The sequence below is a fragment of the Saccopteryx leptura genome, chromosome 1 (genome assembly GCF_036850995.1).
Source record: "Saccopteryx leptura isolate mSacLep1 chromosome 1, mSacLep1_pri_phased_curated, whole genome shotgun sequence".
In the NCBI taxonomy this organism is placed as follows: Eukaryota; Metazoa; Chordata; class Mammalia; order Chiroptera; family Emballonuridae; genus Saccopteryx; species Saccopteryx leptura.
In genome coordinates, this window is record NC_089503.1 from 260,774,073 (window position 1) to 260,801,834 (window position 27,762).

The 27,762-nt window shown below is 49.5% G+C and overlaps 1 protein-coding gene across 4 annotated transcripts; it reads left to right on the forward strand.

The window, feature by feature from the left end:
- The first annotated feature begins 115 nt into the window (after window positions 1-115).
- Window positions 116-27,161, forward strand: NCAN (neurocan). Of its 4 annotated transcripts, none has more exons than XM_066350749.1 (15): window positions 116-211; window positions 4,280-4,359; window positions 5,711-6,124; window positions 8,234-8,408; window positions 8,503-8,630; window positions 9,040-9,333; window positions 11,172-11,771; window positions 11,968-13,416; window positions 17,267-17,383; window positions 18,465-18,578; window positions 19,892-20,050; window positions 21,313-21,395; window positions 23,228-23,372; window positions 24,287-24,466; window positions 24,728-27,161. In XM_066350749.1, exons 2-15 carry the CDS (start codon window positions 4,287-4,289, stop codon window positions 24,967-24,969), a joined length of 4,173 nt encoding a protein of 1,390 aa, XP_066206846.1. In that variant the 5' UTR covers window positions 116-211; window positions 4,280-4,286; the 3' UTR covers window positions 24,970-27,161. The 4 variants fall into 4 exon arrangements, with proteins under 4 accessions (XP_066206846.1, XP_066206831.1, XP_066206838.1 ...); XM_066350734.1 differs by having other exon boundaries at window positions 142-211; window positions 24,724-27,161; XM_066350741.1 differs by lacking the exon at window positions 19,892-20,050 and having other exon boundaries at window positions 142-211.
- The last annotated feature ends 601 nt before the right edge of the window (window positions 27,162-27,762 follow it).

The window sequence follows — 27,762 nt, forward strand, 5'->3', positions numbered from 1 at the left end:
GGCAGAGGGAGCCCCACCTTCTCGCAGCCAAAGACTTCGGGATTACATAGGCGCATGCGCAGAACAGCCCGCGGCCCCTTTATAAGCGCTGAGGCGGTGCTGGGGAAGCGAAGTGCAGGGCGCAGGGGCTGGATCTGGCGCGCTCGAGCCACAAACTGAGCGTCCTTTGTGCCGGGCGACGGCCCCGGGATGCATCCGAGCTAGGAGCCAGGTGGGGGGTCCGTCGCAGGGAAGGAGCTGTGTTGGGGGAAAGGTCCTGGAGATTGGGGAGGGAGCCTGGGATGAGAGAGAAGCCCCCAAATGGGGAGGGGGCTACAAGGGGTGGGGAACCTCGGGTTAGGGAGGAAACGCAAACTGGGAGGGGGGTTGGGAATGTCAGAGGTACTCGGATTTGGGGGTAAGATTGGGAATGCGTAGCCAACCCCATGGTGGACAGAGGATCTGGTTAGGGGTGGGTCTCAGAACTGGGGAGGAGGCGCTGGGAACCAAGACCGAGGGAGGGGCACCCCGAGTTTAGAGAGAAGAGGAGAACGCGGCGATGTTGTGTGGGCACTCTAGGGCAGGGCACCCCGGTGTTTGAGCTGAGATGCCCTAGGATTTTAAGTGGGGATTCCCAATTTGCCGATGAATGGAGGCTGTCAAGCTGGATGGACTGCAGCGGGAGGAGGCCCCTATATCAGCCTTAGCCTGATGGGAGGTGGTCTGCACTGAAAGTGAAGGGCCATGAGGAAGGGGTCCCCTGTGGTCCCCTTATCCTTTTGGCCCATGTCTTATCACCACATCCTGACTCAGGAAGAAGGTTCTGGGGGCTCCATCTCAAGGTGGTCCCTGTTGTTCCTTCAGACCTGGAGTTGGGGTGCTATCCTTTCTCCTAGGGAGCATATTTGGCCTCCCAAATGAATACCGGGTCAAATACCCCTAATGCATCAGTTATGGATCCCCAGTTTGGACTGTGAGGGGCACCAGTCCAAAGAGGTGGGCCACCACCAGCATCTCCATATCTGACGATGTCCTTACAGTGAGACATAGACTCTTGCTTCGCCCCTTCAGTTCTATCTGTCCATATGGTTGCATGTGGAAATCCTGGTTTGGTTTGGAGGCACAGGAGCTGGGAAATAGGGGGCTGGGACCCCAGACCCAGCCTGGGCAGTAGCAATCCCCATCCTTCTGCACAGGGCTTTGTTCCTCTCAGCAGCATTAATGCCAGGGTTGGCACTGAGCCCCAGCAGGGGACTGGGGGGAAGGGCTGGGAGGTGTGGGCAGACCATGGGACCCCAGAACCCAGCAGCTTCCCTGGCTTCTGGGCATTCTCAACTGGAAGATGACCCCTCTGGAGGTGGGGGCTTTGTGCATGTGTCTACCCCGTGCTGGGAAAGGGTAAGTACCCATGGTGGGAGATCTGGGGTCCTCTGTGAGTCTGACAGAGATTGTGTCTTTGTCAGGAAACTTGTGCCAGGGGCCACATCACCAAGTGGCAAAATGATGTGTGCCCATCAGTCACCAAGGCCACACTTATCCAGTCTGGTCTGTGACAGGGGCTGGCATTGACCTGTGTGTGTCAAGAGCTGTGTCTGTTGGTGTGGCCTCATCAAGGGGTTTATGTCAGGAGCCTGAGAATGTGGGTATTGAGTCTTTGTGCAGAAGACATGCTGCCTGCCTTATAAGTGCCCATACTGTCTCTTTGTTAATGTGAATCTTTACGTGTGCATGTTTGTTTGTGTGTGTGTGTCCTGGGTTCTGAGGCTGGGGTGTGTGCCTGCGTGTGTGTCCCCTGTGTACAGCAAGGGTCCTCTTCATGTGATTGGGCAGTGTGGACCCTGGTTACGGGGGTTTGAGATGTGTTCTGTGAGCAGAGTTGAACACTAAAAGGGAGTGCTGGCAGGGTCCCAAAGGGGCAGCCTGGGATGATTAAATGAGCCAGCTTCCCTTCTCCTCTGAAGAGTTCCACAATCACACTTATCCACTCACATACACCCTGCCTCCCTGCCAAAGGGCAGTCAGACCCACATGTCCAAAGACTACAGGGGATCCCCTCTGTCCACCCAGTGCAGAGAGTTGCTGGAGACCTGTGCACAAGTCCACACAGTACAGGACACAACCTCAACTATATCCTCACCAGGACACAGCACCCTGATGCACACACCCAGGCAGAAACACACATAAATGCCTGCTGGCAAACTCACCCTCACTTTGTGCTCACTGAGACAGGAGTTGGGTGTGAGAAGGGACACTGCCTTTCACTGTCTGTCTACCCCTCCCCCAACAATTCCCCCAGACCCCTACTTGCATATGCATGAGGCTCATGTATTATTGATGAGGGGACAAGCCCCAGACAGCTCTGTAAATGCTCACCTCTGAAGGCTCTGGAGAGGAGATATTTTAAGAGAAGGGGTGTGGGTGTGTGAGGGTGCCAGTAGAGGGAATTGCTTATGTGTGGGAGGGTGTGTGTACATTGGAGAGGGTTGCACCTGAAACTGTGTCTGTCACTGTGTCGGACCAGCTCTGTATATTTGAGTATGTACATGAGGATTTGTGCACAAAAAGCTGTTTTTTAATTTAACATTTCTAGGACTTCACACGTCTTAGTTCATTCTATCCTCACAGCAACTCTATGAGGTTCATGGTGGGTAATCCCCATTTTACAAGTGGAGAAACTGAGGCACAGTTATGAAGCAATTTAGGGTCTTGTAACATGTATGTACATAGGCAGAACTGGAAAACTTGTCATCTGGATATAGACTGAGCTCTTTTTTTTTCTTATTGATTTTAGAGGGAAAGGGAGAAAGAGAGGGAAGCATCGGTCTGTTCCTGACTGGCAATTGGGCCTGCAACCGTTGCATGTCCTGACGATGCTCTAGGAGCTATCCAGCCAGGGCTAGATATAGTCTGAGCTCTTAACCATAGTGTGTGTATAATAATTCTTGGAACTTGTACCATCCTAAGACCCTACTTGGGCAGGCACAGCGCAGAATTCTGCTTCATCTTCTAATAACAACCAGACGGTTCCAGTGCCTGGCCTTTGTCCTGCTGTGAAGCCCTAAGCAAACTGCTAGCCCTCTCTGGGTCCCACCACACGAAGACTAATTGGGCACTGCCACTGCAGTGCGCCCGAGTTCAGCACCACGGACAGGTCCCGGACCGGCCTCCCAGCAGGGGCCTGGGGGGGGGGGGGGCGGCGGCTGGGAATGGCCCCTCTGGAGGGGGTCAGCTGTTTCCTTCAGCCCCCCATTCTGGACTCCACCCACACTTCCCTCTCTGGGCTATTTATTGAGGAAAGGTGCAAGAGCTGAGTTTATAAGTGATGTTCTAACTTCCCACCTGCCCCCACCACCTGAACCCCTGTGAGTCCTGAGTCCATCTAGAGGGGCCCCCTTCCCAGGGTTTCTGGTCTCTGAAAGAACATGAGGTCAGGGAGTCCATCATTACAGTGTCCCAGTGCTTGGAATGGGCTTTGCTTACCGTTCACACTCAATAATTGTCCAATTTATGCTCATGAGCCACAACCCCTGTAGAAGGCTGTACCCACAGCTGGAGTCTCTGTGGACCTAGGAGGCATCTTTGCCAGGCAGTATGAAGTCAGGGGGAGGGGAAGGTGGGCAAGGGAAAGGCCCCATACTCCAGCTGGGACTTGGCATCACCTCAAAAATCCCAGAAACCAAGAATAGAATCTTGGCAACAACCAAATCCTGGAATTGAAGCTGAGAATTGTGTTATTCATTAAACCCCAAGTCTGCCAGGACTAGGGGCCCTAGGCAGACTGGGACTGGCTGCTGCCCCTAGTCCCTCCCCTAGTCTGATGGGGGAGGCCAACTTGAAAAATGGGATTTTGATATTGCCTTTGTTAAAGTCAATAATAACAGCTGAAATTTACTCCTTTGTGCCAAGCAGTTCTAAGCATTGTATATACAGTATATTGACTGTATTGACTAATTTACTTCTTTTAACTACCTTATGTTATCCCCATCTGACCTATGAAAAACTGAGACACAGAGAAGCCAAACTATTTGCCCAGGGTCACACAGCAAGGGACAGACACAGAGACAATCCCAGGTTCTGATTCACTCCAGAACCCATACTTCTGACCATAGACATCACTGCTGGGATTCTAAGGTCATCTGGTTCTGGGTTTGGATCCTGGCTCTGCCCTTGCTTGCTGCCTGTGTGACCTTGAGTGATATACTGGCCTGTCTGAGCCCCAGTTTCCAGGTCTGTAGAAGGGGGATTGTCTGGAAGTTGTGCTTACCCCTCTATCCCTCCCTCCCTCTCTTTCTTGATCCAGGTCCAGGATGGGGGCCATGTCCGTCTGGGTCTCAGGCCTCCTGGTGCTCCAGATGCTGCTTTTGGTGACTGGGGAACAGGGTGAGTTGACTTGTGTGATGGGAGAGGTTGGGGTCTGGAGGATGGACAAGATGGGGCAGCTTTTTAACTCAAGAGCTTCCTCCTGCTGGTTCCTTGGCTCAGTGTGGAGAATAAAAGGAGAATAGATGAAAAAGGTATTTGAACAGTCAGAAGTGAACAAAACACCTGAGAGGTTATTTTTAGTCATTGCCAGCAGAGGCTGGAGGTTCCTATCTCTCATAGTTTTGCTATGATGAGCTGGAGAGAGACAGAAAAAGGAGGGGGAGGGAGGGAAGGAGAAAAAGAGAGTGGGGGAAGAGAAGGGGGAGGAAGAAGAGGAGAGGGATGGAAAAAGAAATGAAAATAGTGTGCATAGGCCCTGGCCGGTTGGCTCAGCGGTAGAGCGTTGCCCTGGCGTGCAGGGGACCCGGGTTCGATTCCCGGCCAGGGCACACAGGAGAAGCGCCCATTTGCTTCTCCACCCCCCACCCCCTCCTTCCTCTCTGTCTCTCTCTTCCTCTCCCGCAGCCAAGGCTCCATTGGAGCAAAGATGGCCCGGGCGCTGGGGATGGCTCCTTGGCCTCTGCCCCAGGCGCTAGAGTGGCTCTGGTTGCGGCAGAGCGACGCCCCGGAGGGGCAGAGCATCGCCCCCTGGTGGGCAGAGCGTCTCCCCTTGTGGGCGTGCCGGGTGGATCCTGGTCGGGCGCATGCGGGAGTCTGTCTGACTGTCTCTCCCTGTTTCCAGCTTCAGAAAGAAAAAAGAAAAAAAAATAGTGTGCATATTGGTTAGTAATTCCTGACATGGGCAGGGAAATTGAAATAAAGGTCTGTGTGCATCTCCCTGTCATCTCCCCAGTGGTGGTCAAAAGCCCAGGCTTTAGAAATGCCTCCTGGTTTGCTCTGTGGCCATAGGCAAGTGCAGTGATGTCTTTAATCTACAGTTTCCTCAAAACCCACCCCCAAAGAGGATGATGACACATGGCTATCTCTGCAGATGGTTATGAAAATTAGATGGGCTGCTTGCTATCTACAAAGTACCTGTTATATAGAAGGTACTCTACAATTACCATTTCCCTCCCAATGGCTACCTCTCCCTTAACTTCTGGGGAAGCTGCAGCTCAGAGAAGGACAGTGACTTTCTTATGGCCATACAGTGAGTCAGTGACAGTCACTGGCCTATTGGATCTAGACTCTGCATGGAGTCAACTACAAAGGGATTTGACCCCATTCCTCCTCTTCTGCTCACAGAATGGGGTGCAGATCACAGATCTGTGCATGGCATCATGATGTTGTATAGGCAACCTAATCTCTCTGGCCTCAGTCTCCCTACTTACAAAGTGAGTGAAATCCTCTCTCCACCCTCCCACCCCAGGCACACAGGACACCACCGCTGTTGCCATCACTGCGGCTGAAAAGGGACTATACATGCAGAAGGTGGGGTCTGGTTCTGTGCGAGCCGCACTGGCAGAGCTGGTGGCCTTGCCCTGTCTCTTCACCCTGCAGCCACGGCCAGGTGTAGCCAGAGAGGTTCCTCGGATCAAGTGGACCAAGGTGCGCACTGCATCAGGCCAGTGGCAGGATTTGCCCATCCTGGTGGCCAAGAACAACGTGGTTCGAGTTTCCAAGGGTTGGCAGGGACGTGTGTCTCTGCCCGCCTACCCCCAGCACCGGGCCAATGGCACGCTGCTACTGGGACCCCTGAGGGCCAGCGACTCCGGGCTCTACCGCTGCCAGGTGGTGAGGGGCATCGAGGATGAGCAGGACCTCGTGTCCCTGGAGGTGACGGGTCAGTTGAGGGCAAGGGAGGGACCAAGGCTGGGAGGGGGAGAGGCTGAACCTGAAGCTTGTCTAGTGAATATCACCTTAGAATTCACTCCCTGAACAGTGATTCCCTTTCCATATTTCTGATAAAGTCACAAAGCAAGTTTTCATGGTACTAACCCCTCTCTAATACCTCTCTCTTTTACTTAAGAGTAAGCAGCTTCTGGCTCAGTCTTTTGTGGACCACAAGATTCCGTAGGATTTTATAACCTTGTTTTAAATCTATTTCATGGTTACCTATTTTCACATAAGGGAAAGGATACTGGCTTTCTGTTTAAAATAGTAATACACATAAATTAACAAAAATTAAAAACAATAAAATAGGAATACACATTTCCTTTTAAAATAAATGTTTTTAAAAAGCTTCTTTTTAAACAGTTGATTGAAATATATAAGTAAATACTCTACTGTATATAAAAGTCCTCAAATACATGGTTAACCAATTCCTGTATTAAATTTTTGTTGTTTAAATACCCAGTGTAGTTTCTGTTCTCCTAACTTATCAAGGTGAACAAGGCAAAAAAATCTTTTTTACTATTATTAAAACAAAGTCCTAGAATGGAGAGTGGCTCAGTAGATGCTCTCTCTCTCTCCCTCTCTCTCTCTCTCTCTCTCTCTCCATATATATATATAGATAGATAGATAGATATAGATATAGATTTTTTTTTTTTTACAGAGACAGAGAGTCAGAGAGAGGGATAGACAGGGACAAACAGACAGGTAACGGAGAGATGAGAAGCATCAATCATTAGTTTTTCGTTGCGCATTGCGACACCTTAGCTGTTCATTGATTGCTTTCTCATATGTGCCTTGACCACGGGCCTTCAGCAGACTGAGTAACACCTTGCTTGAGCCAGCGACCTTGGGTCCAAGCTGGTGAGCTTTTGCTCAAACCAGATGAGCCTGCAGTCAAGCTGGCAACCTAGGCGTCTCAACCTGGGTCCTCCGCATCCCAATCCAATGCTCTATCCACTATGCCACCTCCTGGTCAGGCGATGCCCAATAGATATTTAAGAAATGACTCAGTGAATGGATTGTTGTATGGAAAATCATCCTGTGGACTCCTGCCAGGAAGTCAATGTCACTTAACATCTGTTGGCAAAGGGCAAGCCCCTGTACTCCTGTTTTGGGGCACAGTCTTCCCCCACCCAACAGTGTCTCACTGCATATTTTATGGTGTTAACCAGACATCCCCTTTCCAAGGCCTCGCCTCTGAAAAACAATAAACCTTCAAGAAAACTAGTTGGTAAGTGATGAAGGGATTTCCACTTCTGGGTTTGTTTAATTCATTCTGCCAAATATTGACCACCTACCACATGCCAGCCTGGTGCTAGGAACACTGTCATGACTGAGACACAGCTGCCACCTTCCAGGGGGCTCTCAGTTTGATAAGATGGAGCAAAATATTTCATTCCTTTGTCTTGCTCAGCTATTTCTTTCATCACTAAATCAGAATTTGAGTCACAGCCCATTCAATAATGGGCTTCATGTCCTGACTTACGTGTTACCTCCTCCAGGAAGACTTCCATGATTCCATTCCTGCGCTAGGCAATAACCACATTTGATCCCTCATTGCTGCCAGTGCTTCCCCTATCAATACATGTACTTAATTCCTAAATGACAGAATTTCTCTCACTCTTCTTCATGCCTCCTGTCAACTGCAGGGCCTAACCCTGGGCATGAAGAGTGTTATCTTTGGAGTCAGATCTTCCTGGATATGAATTCTAGCTCTGCCTCAAACTGGCTGTGTGGTCCTGGCCATGTCCCTGAACTTCTCTGAGTCTTAATTTCAATGAGATAATGCTTTTTACATAGTAAATATTTGACAAATTCTAGCCCTTCATGGCCATTGTTATCAGTTTCCTCATCTGTAAAATGGGGCATATCAGTCTCACTCCCCACCATTGCCCTAGCAGCATGTCTGGTGCTGAGTGAATGAAGGTGATACAGGGCAGTGTACAGCAGCAGTTCTATTATTATCAGACTGAGGGGTGAGGGAACATTCTGCAGAGGGAGGTCTGTTCTTGAAGATTTCAAAATAAATCGGCCCCCTATCCTGGATGTTCCTCCACAGGTGTTGTGTTCCACTACCGGGCAGCCCAGGATCGCTATGCGCTGACCTTCGTCCAGGCTCAAGAAGCCTGTCATCTCAGCTCAGCCACCATTGCAGCCCCACGGCACCTGCAGGCTGCCTTTGAGGATGGCTTTGACAACTGTGACGCTGGATGGCTCTCTGACCGCACTGTTCGGTGAGGGTGTACACAGGGTGGGGAGATGGAGAGCTAGCCCCTGGGGAAAGATGGTTCTTGGGGGCCCCAGGAGCACACATCCTTGTCTTGTCAGGTATCCTATCACTCAGTCCCGTCCTGGTTGCTATGGCGACCGTAGCAGCCTTCCAGGGGTGAGGAGCTATGGGAGGCGCGACCCAAGGGAACTCTACGATGTGTATTGCTTTGCCCGTGAGCTGGGGGGTAAGTCTGGGGCTGGCAGGACCCTCCCCTTCTCTGAGTCCTTGTTACCTTTCCCAACCCCCATCACTCCTAAGTCTCATCCTTTAAACCTGCAGCAAGACTTGGGCTCACCCGTTTCCTGCTCTTTCCTCCCCTCCTTGAGACCCTCTCCTCTGTACTCCTTCCCTGAGGCCCTATCCTGTTCTCTGGGCCTCTTCTCCTCGCCCCGCTCTCTTCCATCCTACCCCTGGTCCCCACCGAGCCCCTCCCTCTCTCTGAAGCCCGATGTACCTCATTTGTAAAAAGAAGTTATAGCGGCCTCTTTAGTCAGGTCATGGCTATTTGAAGTGGAACCCATTTCCCGGGCTCAGGGGTAAAATCCCCCAGACCCTTCTGACCTCCGCTCACGCCTTCCCGCGCCTTCCCACAGGCGAGGTCTTCTACGTAGGCCCGGCCCGCCGCTTGACCCTGGCCGGCGCGCGTGCCCAGTGCCGCCGCCAGGGTGCCACGCTGGCCTCGGTGGGGCAGCTGCACCTGGCCTGGCACGAGGGCCTGGACCAATGCGACCCGGGATGGCTAGCCGATGGCAGCGTGCGCTACCCGATTCAGACGCCGCGCCGGCGCTGCGGGGGCCCCACCCCGGGAGTGCGCACCGTCTACCGCTTCGCCAACCGCACTGGATTCCCTGCACCTGGAGCGCGCTTCGATGCCTACTGCTTTCGTGGTGCGTGGCAAGTTTAGGGGAGTGCTTTTCCGGTGGCCACATCCCCGAGAGGGCGTCCCTGGTGGCCCAGCCCTAGAGTTTGCACTTTGGTGAAGCCACGCCCCCAAGAGCACCGGTTTTTCTGGTGGAGGCGGAGTCTGGGCAGAAGAAGGACACGTGGAGATTGCTCCGCGATAAGCCACGCCCCAGGTGAAGGCCACGATGCTGAGACAGGGTTTTCTTTGGAGCCCCACGCTGGGGCAAGGAAGCTTTGGCTGGAAGTCTTGTTTTGGGGGTGGGCTCTAAGTCTTGAGGTTCCTGAAAGACACGTTCCAGTGTGGAGCGTATCTTACCTAGAGCCAACCTCAGAAGTACCCATTGAGGAAGTGATACCTTGACTAGCCATGCCCCTGGACTAGGGCACATCCCCAGGGAGGGGATCTGGGATGATCCTTGCATTTGGGATGGAGGCACAGCCTCCGAAACAGCAAAGCCTCTGGTCCAGTAACTCTGTTGCTTAGAGCATCTTCCTATATGCTAAGATTGCAGGTTTGATCTTGGTCAGTGCACATACAAGAATCAACCAATGAATGCATAAGTGGAACAACAAGTTTCTCTCTCTCTCTCTCAAAATCAATCAATAAATTTTTTTTTAATTTTATTTATTTATTTATTTATTTATTACAGAGACAGAGAGTGAGCCAGAGAGAGGGATAGACAGGGACAGACAGACAGGAACGGAGAGAGATGAGAAGCATCAATCATTAGTTTTTCATTGCACCTTGCAACACCTTAGTTGTTCACTGATTGCTTTCTCATATGTGCTTTGACCACGGGCTTTCAGCAGACCGAGTAACCCCTTGCTGGAGCCAGTGACCTTGAGTTCAAGCTGGTGGGCTTTTTGCTCAAACCAGATGAGCCCGCGCTCAAGCTGGTGACCTCGGGGTCTCGAACCTGGGTCTTCCGCATCCCAGTCCGACGCTCTATCCACTTTGCCACCGCCTGGTCAGGGAATAAATAAATTTTAAAAAGAGAAGAAGGTGCAACTCAGAAGAGTTTAGTCTTCTATGTAAGGGAGGAAAGCCTTTTGTAAGAAGGCCACGCCCATTAGGCGCTTTCTCCCCTCTGAGGGAGGAGCCAATCAGGTCTGACCTGCTCCGAGCTTTGACCGCTGCCTGAGTTCACCCATAAGGCAAGCTGTCTCTTCACCCCTTACTGTAACCAGTTAATTCTTTCTTTTTTTTTTTTTTTTTTGTATTTTTCTGAAGCTGGAAATGGGGAGAGACAGACTTCCGCATGCGCCCAACCGGGATCCACCCGGCACGCCCACCAGGGGGCGACGCTCTGCCCACCAGGGGGCGATGCTCTGCCCCTCCCGGGCGTCGCTCTGTTGCGACCAGAGCCACTCTAGCGCCTGGAGCAGAGGCCAAGGAGCCATCCCCAGCGCCCGGGCCATCTTTGCTCCAATGGAGCCTCGGCTGTGGGAGGGGAAGAGAGAGACAGAGAGGAAGGAAAGGGAGAGGGGTGGAGAAGCAGATGGGCGCTTCTCCTGTGTGCCCTGGCCGGGAATCGAACCCGGGATTTCTGCACGCCAGGCCGATGCTCTACCACTGAGCCAACCGGCCAGGGCGACCAGTTGATTCTGACCTTGACAGTGGGAGCAAGCCTGAACAGTGGGAATGATAACCTTGCACCACCACCTTTACGTCTAGGGGATTACAGAAACCACCCAGACAGAGGGCCACAGAAAGACAGATACAAAGAAAGTCTATGCTGCAGTATGCTGGAATGTGGGTAGACTTCAGAAAGAATTTCTCAGCCCCTGAGCCTAATACAACCTCTTCTGCTTTCCCCCACAGCTCATCACCCTACTTCACAACATAGAGATTCAGAGACTCCCTCATCTGGGGATGAGGGGGAGATTCTGTTGGCAGAAGGGCCCCCGGCCCAAGAACTGGAGCCCAACCTGGGGGAAGGGAAGGTGGTCACCTCTGACTTTCAGGAGCCTCTGCTGTCCAGTGGGGAGGAAGAACCTCTGATCTTGGCAAAGAAGCAGGAGTCTCAAGAGACCCCCAGTCCTACCATTGGGGTTCCCATCCTAGCCTCAAGGCCTTATTTGGAGGCTGAGGAGGTGTGGCTGAACACCATGGCCCTCAGTTCCAGCATCCTGGAGGTGGGCACTTCAGCAGGCACACACAGGGAGGCAACTCCAGCTGGCCCCACGCCCAAGAAGAGGGGGCGCTTTAAAGGGTTGAATGGGCGCCACTTCCAGCAGCAGGAATCCCAGCAAGGGCTGGAGGAGAGCCTTGAAGTCATTTCTCAGCCTTCCACCCCAGAGGCTGCTGGGAATCATGTGGAGCCTCCCCTATCCACCGCAGCCACAACAGACTCCTTAGAGAATGGCAGGAGCCAAAGCCCTTCGGCCATTCTGTCCAATGAGGTGGATGTGCCTGGAGCTGGTGAGTAGGGTCCAAGGAGGAGGTGGGACCTGAGTATGTGTTTAGACACACTTAGAGGGATGGGGAGGGGAAACATCTGAATCCCTGCTGGGTCCCCTGGCCCCACAAGTCCTCTCTTTCCCAGGCCTAAACCAAGGAGACAGTCAACGGAAGGAGCTGCTGAGAGATAATTATACTGTTGTTGATATCGTTTCAGGTTCCCCTGGTGGCAGGAGCCCCCCAGAGCCCTGGCTGTGGCCCCCAACAGTGATTCCACCCAGCATTCCAAGTCCCAGCAGGGCCCTTGTCCTTGAGCTGGAGGACGCCAAGGGCCCCAATATGAGGCTGGCCACTCCCAAAATGCCATGGTCTCCCTCAGAGGCCACTGCCCAGGCTCCTAGCCCCTCAGAGGATCCCAGCACTGCCCCCTGGGAGACATCCCACATAGTCGCTTCCCTAGACCTCCCTGTCATGGCCATGCTTCGTGCCCCCAAAGTGTGGCTCCTACCACACTCTACACCCCTCCCTACCCAGGCCAATGGGGCTGAGGGTCACAGTGAAGCCATGGCCACTGCACTACTCTCCTCAACCTCGGAGACCCAGGCAGGTCCACAGGACCCCATCCATCCAGAATTGTATTCCTTGCCCCCCTCCTCGGGCCTGACAGGACAAGGTATAGAGGCCATGTTCTTGACATTTAGTGACCATGAAGCAGGAAGTCCCACAATCCCCTCACAGGTAGCCATGGACACACGAGCTGGAGGCAGTCCTAATTCCCTCAGGGCAGACTTTGGAAAAATTGAAGGAACCAGCCCCGCTGGACTCAGCAAAGCTGAGGATCCCAGATCCAGCCCACAGGTTTCTATGGATGTGAATATGGCAGCAGATTTCACCCCTACAGAGACGGCTACTGAGCCCATGCGAAGGAGAGGCATTTCAGGGTCTAAGTCTGGGGTCTTCAGCACAGTCGGGAACCCCACTTCCAGCTTGCAGGCCACTATTGAAAAGGCACAGGACATGTGGCCCTCAGTAGACAGTAAACAGCTGGACCCTCACCCTTCCTCTGCACCATTGGGGGGCCTCGGAGTCTCCCTGAGTTTGGAGCCTTGGGCTGCTACAGATGAAAGAGGTACAGTGGGTCCCACAGATTCCGCAGCCACAGTGGACTCCAGTGATGCTGGTAGGATTTGGGAACCTGGATCCCACATAGTTGAAGGAGCTGAAAGCCCTACCATAAGCCCTCAAATGGCTGTGGATACAAATATGGTAACATCCTTCATGTCCCTGGACCAGGGGGACAAGGGTGGGGTCCTGGCCATGTCGACAATGGACTCTTCCAGTTCCCAACCCCATCCAGAGCCAGAGGGCCAGATGGTGACCCAGGGAACACTGGGAGTCTCAGCCTCTCCACAGGAGGACAGTCTCCCAGGGGATCCCACTCTTCCTCTTTGGACACCTACGGCAGCCAGCATGGAGAAGCCTGTGTCAGTGTCCTTGAGGGAGTCTACAGTGTCATGGGACTCCCCCAGCACCCTGCTTCCTGCCCCTCGGGTCCTGGACAAGTTTGAGCTGGAGGTCCTTACAGGGAGTGCCAGTGTGGAAGAGGCAGCGAGTGGAGAGGAGCCATCCCTGCCAGGGACCCCTGCAAATGGGAGTTCAGAGCAGAGTGAGTTCAAAGCTTGTGGCCTCATCTAGCTCACTATGGTCAGGGCTTGGGGACTGGGGCCAAGGGAGCCCAGAATAGAGAAGAAAGGTTGTTCTTGAGGGCCTAGGAAGATTTCTAGTGAGGGATGACATTGGAGGTGGAAACTTATTAGGTGAGTTGAATTGCAGAAAGGTGGTTCTTGGCAGAGGCACCAGCCTAGGCAAAGGCAGGAAAGAGATCAAGTTGATGTGTTTTGAGGCAAAACAAGTGATAGGGAATGATGAAATATTGATTGGAGTTTGATTTTGGTTCAATTAACAACTCATGTTTATAGTCACACAGAGCCCGACAGAACTGGGTGCCTGCCTTCAGTGATGTCCTAGCCTGAGGAAGACAGAGCTAGACGTAGATTCCCTCCAGGTGGGGCCAGATGGAGGAGGCATGGCAGGGGGTGGGGTCTGCCTGGAGAATGAGAATTGTAGCCAGAATTCAGTGATGTGGTTTGTGGGGGACCTCAAGCCACAGGAAAATTGGGCACTGGGAAAGGGAGGGAGTGGAAGCCATCACCCTCATTTTAAAGACAGGAAACTGAAGCTGAGGGATGAATGTCACTACCAGCTAGTTAGTGGCCAAACTTAATGAGAGTCCATGTCTGCATAAGCCTCAGCCGCTCTGTGCCCAGCAGAATCCAGAAAAAGTCAACCACCCTGTTCTCCTGGAGCCAGGTCTGCCTGCAGCTCACCTGCAAATTCTGGCCCTTTTTTAAGGCCTTGCATATTGAGCTGGGTTTTTTGTTGTTGTTATTGTTTTTTTTTGGGGGGGTCAAGCGAGGTTAAAAAATCAGCAGCTCATTAAAAAGCACTTTTTTTCTGAGTTGCAAAACACTTATTTAGTTTTATACTTGCTCCCTTTTCTGAAGGCAAAGTGTGCATGATGGAAATAGCAGGTGCAGGGTTTCATCACCCATTCTGTCACCTTTGGGCTGTGTCCCAAACTAGATTTTCTTTTCTTAGATAGTCAGGAGGCAGGCAGAACCCAGACATGAGCACATGAATTGATAAAGGCTGTTGCTTATCGCTGACTGCCCATGTACTTGGCTTGTTAGAGCACTTTACTGGAATCATCTTGGCTAATCCTTATAATGTCCTTGTGGAACAAGTTCTAGTATGATCCTCACTTTAGGATGAGGAGACTGAGTCACAAGGAGGTCAAGTGACTTGTGCAGTCATGCAGCTGGGATTGTCAAGGATAAGGTTTGAATCCAGGCCAACTAACAACAAAATCTCTGTCTCAACTACTAGGTTGTACAACACATATTTCATTGGCATAAAAAAACAACAGCAACAACAAAAAACCCTTGGGAGGGGTGAGTTTGCCCTGGAGGGAGCAGAGAAGAGCCTAGCTGTGAGGGATGGGCAACAGATAGAAGGTTCAATGCTAAAGGAGTGAGAGAAGGGGCATCAGAGAGGTGGGAGGGAGACCGTGCAGAGGGTTACCAAAGAAAGTGCATTTGGAGGAGCCCCCAGGGCTATGGTTGGGTCTGCCTTGACTTGACTGGAGTCTTGGTTCTGCTGAAGCCAGTGGCAGCTGGGTTGGAGGGAGACAGGCAGTGCTAGGAGGATAGACCCTGGTGCCTACCCACCGGATGCTTTCTGCAGAAACACTAATGAATCCAAAAATAAATCCAGCATCAGCGAGTGACTGAGTCACCGCCAGTTTGCCAGTCCACGGGCAGCTGTCGGCAGCTCGGAGCACCTGGCGAGGCTCACATATTCCCACGCTCAGCAGCCCCACGCATGTGCACACACTTACTGGGGTGACACCAGGGCCAGACACAGCTATGGGTTCTTCTGGCAACTGTGGGGTCACATGCACACACCCCAGGGACAAGCCTCTGTCCCTGCAGGAAGGCCAGCAGCTACCTTTATTCAATTAGCAAGAAATTATTGAGTACCTGCCGTGTTCCAAGCCCCATGTTGAGACCAAATCCCTTGTCTTCTGGAAGCTGACATTCTAGAGCAGCACTCTAGAATTTTCCCAATGATGGAAATGTTCTGGAACTATGCTGTCTAAACCAGCCACACATGGCTACTGAGCCCTTGAAAATGGCTACTGAGACCAAAGAACTACATTTATACTTTTATTTGCTTTTAGACTGAAATAGCTAAATTTGGCTGCCATGTGGAACATCACTACTCTGGGAGGAGGCACAAACACATGAAAATTATCCTAATAAGTAACTAAATGATATTGGGGTCAGAAAGTGATATGGGCAAAGAGACAAGTGAAGCAAGGTGTGGAGGATGCCAGTGGGTACTTTCTGATTCTGTAAAGAAAATCAGAAAGGTCTGTCTAATCACACAAAATTCAAGCAAGCCTGAAGGAGATGAGGGAGGAGCCATGCAGAGATCTGAGAGAACAGTTTGTGCAAAGGTCCTGAGGCAGAACCTTGCCTGGCATGTAAGAACAGCAAGATCTGTGTGGCTGGAGCAGAGTGAGCATGGGAGAGAACAAGAGGTAGGGGAGGGAGATGTTGGGCAGATTACACAGGGCCTTGTTGGCCACGGTGAGGACTTTGTCCCCTAAAGACAATGGGAGCCATGGAGGGATCTAGGCAAAGGAGGGACATGGCCTGAGTCAGGTTTACATAGATTACCTTTAGCAGCCTGTGAAGGGAATCATCTTGGGCAAAAGCCAGGAGACCTGGAAATTGGTGACAACTTGTTACCACCTCAGTTTCTTGTGAGGCTGTAGACAAGCCCCAAACAAACAAATTCTAGGTTATAAGGGGCTGGAAAAAGGACCTTAAACTGGGCTACTGGGGCCCTGAAGGACAAACTTGGCCCTTGTATTGTCCTTCTGTGTGGCTTTGAGCCAGGCCTTTCCCTTCTCTGGGTCTCCGTTCTAGTGTCTGTGCAGTGGGAGGATTGGACGCTGCCCTGACAAGTGAAGGGGTCGGCTGGCGTAAGATAGCATTTTTTGATCTGCCTCTCGCAGGCTCCATAGTGGAAACTACCCACCAAGGCATCTGTGCCCCCAACATGGGGCAGGGAGATCCTCCTGCTTCCAAGGAAACCCAGCTGATGGGGCAAATGGTTGGGGAGGGAGACAGGGACTTACATTCCTAAATGCACCCTGGGTGCCTGATACATGTTGAGTAAGGCTGAGACCCTGAAAGAAGTCCCAGGCTAATATACATAGAGTCAGATATAGCATTATAGTCAGAACTGGGAGAGAGAGGTGAACTAGTTTTATTTTCATTTTGTAGATGAGGCAACTGAAATTCAGAGAAGTAATTTGCCTAGGGTCCCTTAGTGAGGGGCAGAGCCAGGGATTAAACTAACCTCTCTGATTCCAGAAACCATGATTATAACCACTGTAATCTACCAGCTCTCTGCAATGTAACTACTGAAATTGCATCAAAAGAGGTTGAGCCCAAATGAAGGAGGATGGTTCCCACTCTTTCTAGTGCTGTTCATACCCCACCATCTGGAACCTTATGTCCACTTCTGTGCTCCAAAGTTTAATAAATACAGTGACTAGCAGGGTATGCCCAGAAGAGAAGGACAAGTCAGAGAGGGCACTTAAATCCATGTTCTAGAAGATGACTTCCTAGAGAAGTTTTGGAAATCTCATTCCAATTCAGTCGGAGAAAGGACTTTGCCACAAGCAGGGCAGTCCACAGATGCTTTTGGGGCAGTTTCTGGAAGGAATAAGCTTATGAGAAAGCACATGAGATGAAGTTGGTGACTACTTATTGGAAAGTTATAGAGGGGACTCTACCGAGAGGGATTGGGTACATGAGGTCTGGATTCTAGGAAGGCAGACCTGGTGGCCTGACTGCTCCCTGCATTGCCTGTCCATCCTGCAGCCCTCTCAGATCCCTGTGAGAACAACCCCTGCCTGCACGGAGGCACCTGTAGAGCCAATGGCACCATATATGGCTGTAGCTGTGACCAGGGCTTTGCTGGAGAGAACTGTGAGATCGGTGAGTGCCCCGGACTTAGGATCTGAACCTGGACTTGTCTGACTCCAGAGCCCTTGGGTTTGTTTACCCCACAACCATCCCCATGAGAGCCAGGGTTCACAAAATGCTGGTTTCAGATGTTCCCTTTCTCTCTTTGTTCCTTGGATCCAAATCAGCCCCAGGACCAGCCAGCTGAGCTCTCATCCTGAGGGCTGAGGCTCTGGTGTGCTGCCTCCCATTAATTACTACCAGGCAGGAGAAGGGAGGAGAAGACAAAGGGATGATAAGGCTCAGACTCCTTCCAGCCAAGGGCCCCAGGGGATCCTCCCCTCCCCTGGGTGGGCAGGGATGTAGGTACCACCAGCAGAACAGGTAGATAGTAGCCACAAACTCCAACACAAGAAATATGGCAGATTATGAAATCATAGCAATAATACAATTTCTTGAGCTCTGTGCATCAATCAAATCATTGATTTCACCACACTAAAAATTATAGAATTATAACAATAAACATAAATCCTTGAGCTCTTTCATTGACTCCATTTACAACCACCTTTGAGAAGGTGCCATTATTATTACCACTTTGCAAAAAAGAAATTGAGTCTCAGAGAGTGGAAGTGACTTGCCTGGTGTCATACATGCCTTAAGTACTGTCTACACAGGGGTGGCAGAAGAGGAAGTTCAATCGGATATCTGTCTCTATAAACAGCTTTGTGACTCTCTGCAAGTCCTTGCAAATGCTCTGGAACTCAGTTTCCCTAGATTCCACATTCCGAAAAGACCCTCCAGCTTCAACATTCTCTGCCCCATTGGCAAGAGAATGGAATCTTTATGTTCTGGAATCAGGTGGAATGTTCTGCACACCTTGGCCCTCAGCCAACCCAGTGGCATCTGCTCTCATTAATGCTAAATTATGTTAATCATTGTGAGGCTCCATCCCCTTGAGACATTAAGCCATTTGAGCAGATTGCTGCTGCTGCTGCTGCACTTCGGTCCAGGATGGATGGCAGGATCATGACCTCATCTTCTGCCTGGTTTCCTGTGTGGAGTGGGAGCCAACGGGAGGCCAAGCTCTGACTCAGCCCCTCCCTCTCCCCTCCAGACATCGACGACTGTGTCTCCAGCCCCTGTGAGAATGGAGGTACCTGCATCGACGAGGTCAACACCTTCATCTGCCTTTGCCTCCCCAGCTATGGGGGAAGCCTTTGTGAAAAAGGTGAGTCTCTACCGAGACCCCAAAAACAAGTGGCTCTGGGTGCCAGGCCACGGGCTCCCACATATGCTATAAGGTCTCCCTCTCTGGTTCTGTGGCTGTGAGTTCAGGAGCCAAACTGTTTTTCTGAGATAAAATTCATACAACATAGAATTAATCTTTTTAGAATGTACAACTTGAAGAAATTTAATACATTTACAGTGTTTTGTAGCCACCACCTCTAGCAAGTTCCAAGATATTTCCATCACTCCCAAAGGACCCCATTACTAGTCACTCTTCATTCCCCATTTACCCAATCCGGGCAACCACTGATCAGTTTTCTGTCTCTGTGGATTTGCCTGTTCTGGACATTTTATATAAATGGAATCACACATTATGTGTCCTTTTGTATCTGGCTTCTTTTACTCAGCATTATGTTTTTGAGGTTAGTCCACATAGCAGTGTGTCAGTGCTTCATCTTTTCTTATGGCTGAGTAATATTCCTGGTACAGATGGACCTCATTTTGTTTATCAGGTCATGCCTTGATGGAATTTTTGGGTTGCTTTCCTCTTGAGACTGATATAAATAGCACTGCTACAAACATTCATATACACGTTTTTGTTTGGACACCTGTTTACTTTTTTATCCCTCCATTCATTTTGGTTTATACCTAGAAGTGGAATGGCTGGGTTATCTGATAATTCTAAGTTTAATTTTTTGAGGAACCACCAGACTGTTTTCAACTGTGGCTGCCCATTTTACATTCCATCAAGCAGTGGACAAGGGTTCTAATTTCTCCACATCCTCATCAGCACTTGTTATTTTTCTTTTCAAGGATTCTAGCCATCCTAGCGGGGTATGAGGTGGTATTTCATTGTGCTTTTGATTTGCATTTCCTAATGACCAATGGTGATCATTTCATGTGCTTCTTGGTGATTTGTCTATCTTTTTGGGAGAAATATCTATTTGAGCCCTTAGCCAGGAAGGCAATTTTAGGCCTTTCTGAGGCCATTCCTTAAGTTCCCAGGTCCACATTGAGGGTGTGGTCCTACAGATCAGGGGAAACATCCCAGGTGGGCTGGGAGGGGATAGGTGTAATGATCTTCTAGCTGAATCTCTTTCAGCAACAACAAAAAAAGAAGTGAATATGGGAGGGAGAGGTGAAAGGTGGGCACAGAGCCTCAGGGGAAGGGGGTTGGGCTCAACGAGATGGGTGATGTAGCCCACAATGACCTTGGATAGTCTTTCTCTCCAGTGGGCTGGCTATGTTCATGGCAGCAGGGCAGGCCTCTCAGGCCAAGGCCAGCCCCCCTCATACTGCCTTCCTACCTCCCAGACACGGAGGGCTGTGACCGCGGCTGGCACAAGTTCCAGGGCCACTGCTACCGGTACATTGCCCATCGGCGGGCGTGGGAGGATGCCGAGAGGGACTGCCGCCACCGAGCTGGCCACCTTACCAGCATCCACTCACCTGAGGAACACAGCTTCATTAACAGTAGGGACTCTGGAGTGGGCAGGGGTGGCCCTGCAGTCCTTTTGCTAGGGACGTCTTCCAGGATCCTAAAGACACCACCTTTCTTAATTTGTATTAGCACAAACCCTGGCCAATTAATAATTTCTATGTGTTTATTTATTTGTTAATTCTTCGCTCATTCATTCATTCATTCATTCATCATATATTTACTGAGCACTTGCTCTGTGCCAGGCACTATTCCAGGCACTGGGACACAGTAGTGAGCAAGATGCACATTGTCCTGTCTTCAGGGAATAATGTTCTTGTGGGAACATAGGAAAACAAGTACTTACATAATAAAATAAGTCTATACTATAATTTAGCTGGCCAAGGTCTGGAGTGGCCAGGGGATAGAGGACAATGGGGAAGCATCTGTGATGTGTGAGATAAAATGAGGAAAAAGCTATGCTGAGACCCAGGAACAGCATTGTATTCATTAAATCCGGCATTTATTGAGTTATTCATTATCCCTTCTGTTCATCCATCCATGTATTCACATTTCCCCCCATCCTACCCCCTAATTCTTTTTTTACTTTAAAAATACTTTATTGGGGAAACACACATGGGTGGAAACTGTCTCCAGGAGCCCTTGCTCAGAAGCATCTGACCAGTCTCAGCAGAGGCCTTGTCTGTGACTTCAGAGGGACCCAGCCCCAGGGATGGCCACTACCCTCCATTTCCTAGTTCTTTTATTTGTTCATTCCCTGAATCACTCATTTCCTTTTCTTTGCTCCAAACATACTTCTCTGCTTCCTCTGTGCTCAGTAACTGACTGGTTCATTGGGTCTCACCAATTTCCTCCCCAAAGTCACCTGTGGGCTGTCCTGTCCCTTAATCTCATTTCTACAAATTTCTGACATGTCCTTGTTTATTCTTTCCTCTGACCATTTGTTTCAGCCAAAAACTGTGACAAGACCAGCACCTAATAACAGCCCTTTCTGTGCCCCTCCGCCCCCACCAGGTCAAAGAGCAGCCAGAGCCCCTGTCTGCTGAGGAATGGGGAGACTCCGCCTCCTGCCTGTGCCTAGGCTAAAAAGGAGGACTTGGGGTCCTCCTCCTCCCCTCCTGCCTTTGGGTCCTACCCCACTTCCATCCTTCCACCTCCATTCCCTTTCACCTCCAGCCCACCTCCAGGCTGGGGAAGAAGCTGGGTCCTCCCCTCCCACCCCATCTCTACCTCCAGCTGGCATCCTAGGCTTGGGAAGAGGCAGGTGCCTCGCCCTGAAAACTCTCCCACCTCACAGGTTTTGGGCATGAAAACTCATGGATTGGCCTAAATGACAGAATTGTGGAGAAGGATTTCCAGTGGACGGACAACACGGGGCTGGTAAGTGGCAGGTGCCTGGGTCACTGCTACCAGGGTCCTGACTAGTGTCCCACCTAGAACAGAGGGATATGGGTAAGCCTTATGGCCCTGTGCTCTGGCACCACTTTACCCTCTTGTGCAAATCAGTCATGAGAGGTCTGGAATGGCAAAGGAGCTTTAGTGAAGCCCCAACCCACCCAACTTCCCAGCCCTGTAGAGGTCCCATTCACCTAGTAACTGAGGCTAGAAACCTAGGACTAGGGACAACTCTTTTGGTTACACCCCCTGGTCCTCCAGCCATGGGCTCTGAGACACTCCCATTTCCCTACATGCCCCTGCCTGACCAGCCTGTGTGCTCCCTCACTGGGACCTCTCTTCCACACACACACACACACACACACACACACACACACACACACACACACACACGAGAGCGCACTACCTATACTCCTACACTCCTGCCCCTCTACCTGGGGGCCCTGGGGACTTTTAAAAATTGAAGTGAAATTCACATAATATAAAATTAATCATTTTAAAGTATATAATTCAGTGACATTTAGTATATCCACAACATTGTGCAACCATCATCTCTATCTAGTCTCAGAATATCTTCAACACCCAAAAGGTAAACCTTGTACACAGGACCTTTAAAAAAACACACATTAAAGTAGGATTCTTCCTGCTTCAAGCCCTGTCAGACTCCCCATGCTTCTCAAGATGAAGACCCACCTTCTTCTGCTGTGCAGAACAGTCTGGTAGTGCCTCAATAAGTTAAACAGAATTAGCACATAACTAATTACATTCCTGGGTATGTGCTCAAAAGACATGAAATCGGACTCAGATACTGGTACACACATGTTCAAGCAGCACTAGTCCTAATTGCCAAAGGGGACAACTCAAATGTCCATCAACAGATGAACATATATATACACAGCATGTGGCCCAACCAAATGATAAAAACAATGAAAAAGGAATGAAGCACTCACACACTACAATGTGGATGAAACTTGAAAACATGAAGTCAAACACAAATGGCCACATGTTGTATGATTCCATTCATATGAAATGTCCAGAACAGGCAAATCCATAGAGACAGGAAGTTCTTTAGTCATTGCCGGAGGAGGAGAGATGGAGAGTGACTAACAGACACAGAGTTTCTGTCTGGTGTAATGAAAAAGTTCTGGCAGACAGTGGTGATGGTTGTACAACTCTGTGGTCTAATTAATGCCAATCAACTGGATACTTAAAATTGTGAAAATGGTAAATTTTGTTACATGTATTACCATAAGTACTGGCTACAAGAACTTTGCCACAAGAACTGGCCCCTGTTCATCCTCTGACCACACCCCAGCTCCATCAAGCACATCTTCAATCCCACTGGCTTCTATTCCATTCCTCAAATAGGACAAGCTCAGTCCTGCCTATAGACCTTTCACTGGTTGCTTCCTTTGCTTGTTCTCTGCCACACCATTCTTTTCCTTGAGTCTTTAGCTTTTCCATTGCCTCCTCAGGGAAGCCTTCCTGGACTTCTAGGCTGAGGTCACCTTTTGTTCAACTACTTATTTATCTAACAGTGAGTGACCCGTATTAGAGACAGACTATCAGGGAGTAAGACAGGAGGCAGAGGCATGAGGGAGGAGGGTACTACAACCTCCCAACCAGAGGAAGGGTGATTAAAATTGTACAAACAGCCACCCTCAGCGCAGGCAGAACAGTGCTTACATTATAGAGATGAAAACACTGAGTCCCTAAGAGGTTGAGTGGTTGGGCGAGGGGAGCCCCACAGTGGACAGTGCCAGAGTCTGGGCTAGGATGCTGGTCCCCTGAGCACCCCCTGCTTCACATTTCTGCAGCAATATGAGAACTGGAGAGAGAACCAGCCGGACAATTTCTTCGCGGGCGGGGAGGATTGTGTGGTGATGGTGGCACATGAGAGTGGGCGCTGGAACGACGTTCCTTGCAACTATAACCTCCCCTATGTCTGTAAGAAGGGCACAGGTATGCTGCCACACTCTCCCCCTTCCCTCCTGTGGTTCATATTCATGAGTTCATGGTTTCTTTTCTTTGTTTGGGTTTTATTCTATTGATGGTGAGGGAGGAAGAGAGAGAGACAGAGGGAGAGAAGCATAAACTCATTGGTTCACTTAGTTGTTCCATTAGTTGTGTACTCATTGATTGCTTCTTGTATGTGCCCTGAACTGGGGTCAAACCTGTGACCTCCAGCATGCCAGGTCAAGGTTTTATTCACTGAGCCATCAGGCCAGGGCCCTTTTTAAAAAAAATGTGTAAATGGTAAGAGTCAGCCAGGCCCAATTTTCACTCTCCAGACCTGTATTCTCCTACTTTTTTTTCTTTGTTCATCAAAGTGGTGGAAAATAGTATCTCAATGTTATTGTAGTTTGCACATCTTCAAGGATGAGAATGACCAGCTGTTAATGTTAATAAGCTACTTATTTGTATTTATTTTCTTGTGACCTGCCAGTTCATCTCCTTTGCCTAATTTTTTATCAGTTTGTTAGTCTTACTGATTTTGTAAGAGTTCTTTACATATTAAGGAAACATTTACGTGCATTCTTGTGACCACCTTTCTCTATACTCTTGTTCTTCTTGCTTCTGTTTCTTTGCAAATTCTCATGTTCTTACTTCCTTTCAATTGCTCAAATTATTCTTACTTCCCATCTCCTTTATTCCCACCTTGCATAAGAATTAGGGAGTGGGATGTGTCCAGGAGGTTCCTTCCTGTAAGGGGCTCCTGGTCTGGGTGGAGGAGACAGATACAGTCACTTCTAGCCCTGTGAGGTTACAGCTGGACAAAGGGCAGGACCTGGACAGGTGTGTCATTCCCAATGAGAGGAAACCAGTTCAGCCCTTGTTGTGACCACTTCCCTAACTGGAGGTTTCTCTGTCCCCAGTGCTGTGTGGTCCGCCTCCAGCAGTGGAGAATGCTTCACTCATCCGTGCCCAGAAGGCCAAGTATAACGTCCATGCCACTGTTCGCTACCAGTGTGACAAAGGATTTGTCCAACACCACATGTCTACCATCCGATGCCAGAGCAATGGCAAATGGGACCGGCCCCAAATTGTCTGTAAACGTAAGTGGCTTCCCCCAGACACCCCATCAGAAGTTTCCAGCTATTTGTAGTCTCCTATTAAAACAACTTCTGATTCTCTGATTCTATCCATTGATCTGACTAAATGTCTGATAATACATGCTGGCTGATAAGTGAGAACTTATCAGCTCACCTGGTGTTTCCTCCGTTTCCCACCCCCCTGAGGAGGTCTGCTGCATCGGACCACCTACCTTTCAACACCTTTTGCCACTTCCCTATCTTCTACCACTTTCCTGCAGCTAGACGGTCCCATCGGATGCGGCGACACCATCATCACCACCAACACCACCACCACCATCGCCACCACAAATTGCACAAGGAGCACAGAAAACACAAGAAACATCCAGCAGAGGACTGGGAGAAGGAAGAAGGGAATTTCTGCTGAAGAACTAGGCAAAAAGAAGCACAACCCTCTTCCCTCCTCTAGAGTCTTTGCCTCAGAAGACAGAGTCCAGAGAGAAACAAGAGGGTCTGGAAGCCTCTGAGCACCCTCCCCCCACCCATTATCCTTTGTAAAAAGCTCCTCTGTCCTCTTTCTTACATAGATCCTCTGGGCGGGTGCAGCCCTGTGTCTGAAAACCCAGGTCTAGTCAGACTGGATTCTGGGAGAATCTCCCAGTGATGGGAAGCACAATCAGCAAAGATCATTCTTTGCTGCACTGGTTTAGTTTTTTTGTTGGCAAGACTAATTGTCATTTGTTGAAATAAGGTTTTGATGAGGGTGCAAGAGTATATGTTTGGATTTGCACTAAGGAATTGTTTATCACACCAGAGATTTGGGCTTTATACACTGTCAGATGCCCTAAATGCAGCTTGAAGCCTTTGGTGAAGGTCACTGGCTTTGGGAGTAGAAAACTACATGGAAGCACACTGCTTGAACTTGACTACTGCTCTTCCATTACCTTGGACTTGAGGCCAAGGTCTTTGGTCTCAGTGGATAAACAGTGATTAAATCCTATGCACTGAATTTTTAGGAAAGATTTTAGAACAGCCTCTTTCCATGTCCTCAGAGTTAGGGGTCAGAATAGTCAGGGAAATATGTGGTCAGAGAAGGGAAGGTGTGTTTCTTATCTTCCCAGGTCTTGTGCCAGTGCTGAGATTTGGTGGTTCTGCATGTGTGGTGAATCTCAGTCTCTCTCTCTCTCTCTCTCTCTCTCTCTCTCTCTCTCACACACACACACACACACACACACACACACACACACACACGAGAGGATATTTAGGGCTTGATAAGCCCAGGTTTCTTTCCCTCCATCTCTCAGGGAGACAAAGAACTTCTTTCCTGGACCAAGGAGGTACCACGTTTTCTAGCTCAGTGCCCAGACCCACCCCTCCAGCAGACATCGGAGTGCACTGCACTGGGTCCCATCCTTACCCCCACCCTGGCCCTGTCTCATCCACTGCCTGGAAGACTAGAACTGCTTAAAAAATTAAAGTGGTGACATCTACTTGCAGTCATGTTGTAGAGTAATGCACAGTGTCAAAACCAAAACACGCGTGCACACACACACACACACACATTTTTCTCTTATAGTTTTTTTAAGGGAGAAAGAACTCACTTGGGATTTCTCCCCCAAATCTGCAACCTATAAAATAATTTTCCAAGCTGATGGCCAGGATCCAGCTTCCTGATCTTTAGGAGGAAAGATCCACAGCTTTTCCTCCAACCTACTCTCAGTTCCTCCAGACTGGATAAAAATCTGTGGGTTAATGCTAAAAGTCACAGTGGAGAATGGCCCTCTGCGGAAAAGAAAAATAAGCAAATGTATGGTTTATCTAAGGGTTCAGTAGAGAAAGGAATGTGTTGACTGAGCCTATATCCCTCCCAGGAAGTAATAATTATAGTTGACAACTTTGGAGTTGGTACCGTGCTAATAATTTACACATTATCTTCTTGAATCTTCTTAACAGCCCATTGGCTTAGGAACAATTATGTTCCCATTTTACACATGACAGAACTGAGGCTCAAATAAGAGAAAGGCACTGGCTTGAAGTCACAGCTAAGACAGGAGTAACAATTTGGTCCTGCCTCCATCTGACTCCCAACATTGCTCTCTACTTTGGGGAAGGGATTGAAACGTAATTGTAATCCCTCTTACACACACAGGTGGATTGAGGAAAAGATTGAGAAGTACAAACTATACCCTCATCCTTAATCACGGTCTTCAGTCTTCCCTGTTATATACATTACTCACTGTTCCAACATACGGTTGTCACTGAGAAAGCCTAGGGGTATGGGTTTACCATCTTGCTTTGCTAATTCACCTTAGTTAAAAAATATTATAGTAATAATACATCTTTAATCATCCGTGTCACAAAAGAATTTTCTTTTGTTGGGGAGGGGTTGGGGATACAACTTTTTGGAGGAATCTTAGTTTATGTTCCCTCCCTTTGACCCCCTCAGCACCATGCTCAGCCCCCACCCCAGCTCCATGGTGGGAGGGGGCTTTGGTCTTTTCTAAAGTGGGTGGTTTGTCTTTGTCTTTTGGTCTTTTTCTTTGGGATGTGTGTGCATGGTTGTGTGTGCCAGGCGTGTGGCATGTGTATGTGTGAACAGCTTCAGGTTCCACTGGTTTTGCTGCGAGCTGCAGTGTTTCGTGGGTCTGTGGTATCTGACTGACACTGTGGACACTAATGTAATTCTTGGACATTTTAATAAAATTTTTTAACAGTTCAACATGCCTGTTGCCTCCTGACACTTTCCTTCATTTACTCAGCAGGTACTTATTGAGAAGCTATTATGAGCTGTGTACTGTACTGGGTGCTGGGGAAATAGTGGTGAACAGGACAGACATGGTTCCTTGGAGGTGGCCAGGGAGGGCTTCCTAGAGGAGGTGGATGGAATCTAAAGGAGAAGTAGCATTAACTAGACCAGAGGGGGAAGAAACAAAAAGAATTTTAGGCAGAGGGAAGAGCAAAGACAAAAATCCTCTTGCAAAAGGAAACATGGCTCATTTGAGGAACAGAAAGACGACCACAGTAGCTGGAACAGAGTAATAGAGGTAGAGAGTGGAGGCAGATGAGAGCAGAGAGGCAGAGGATGAATTATTGAGGGTCATATGAGCTGTAATGAGGAGATGGGCCTTTATTCTAAAAGCAATAGCGGCAACAAATACCATAAGCAAGGTCAAAAGGCAAATGCCAAATTTAGGAACAATTATCAAACAAATATATATATAAAAAGCTTCTACAAATCAATAGGAAAAAAACCTAATAATCCAATAGCCAAATGTGCGAAGAATATGAACAAAATGTTCACAGGAAAGGAAATACAGATG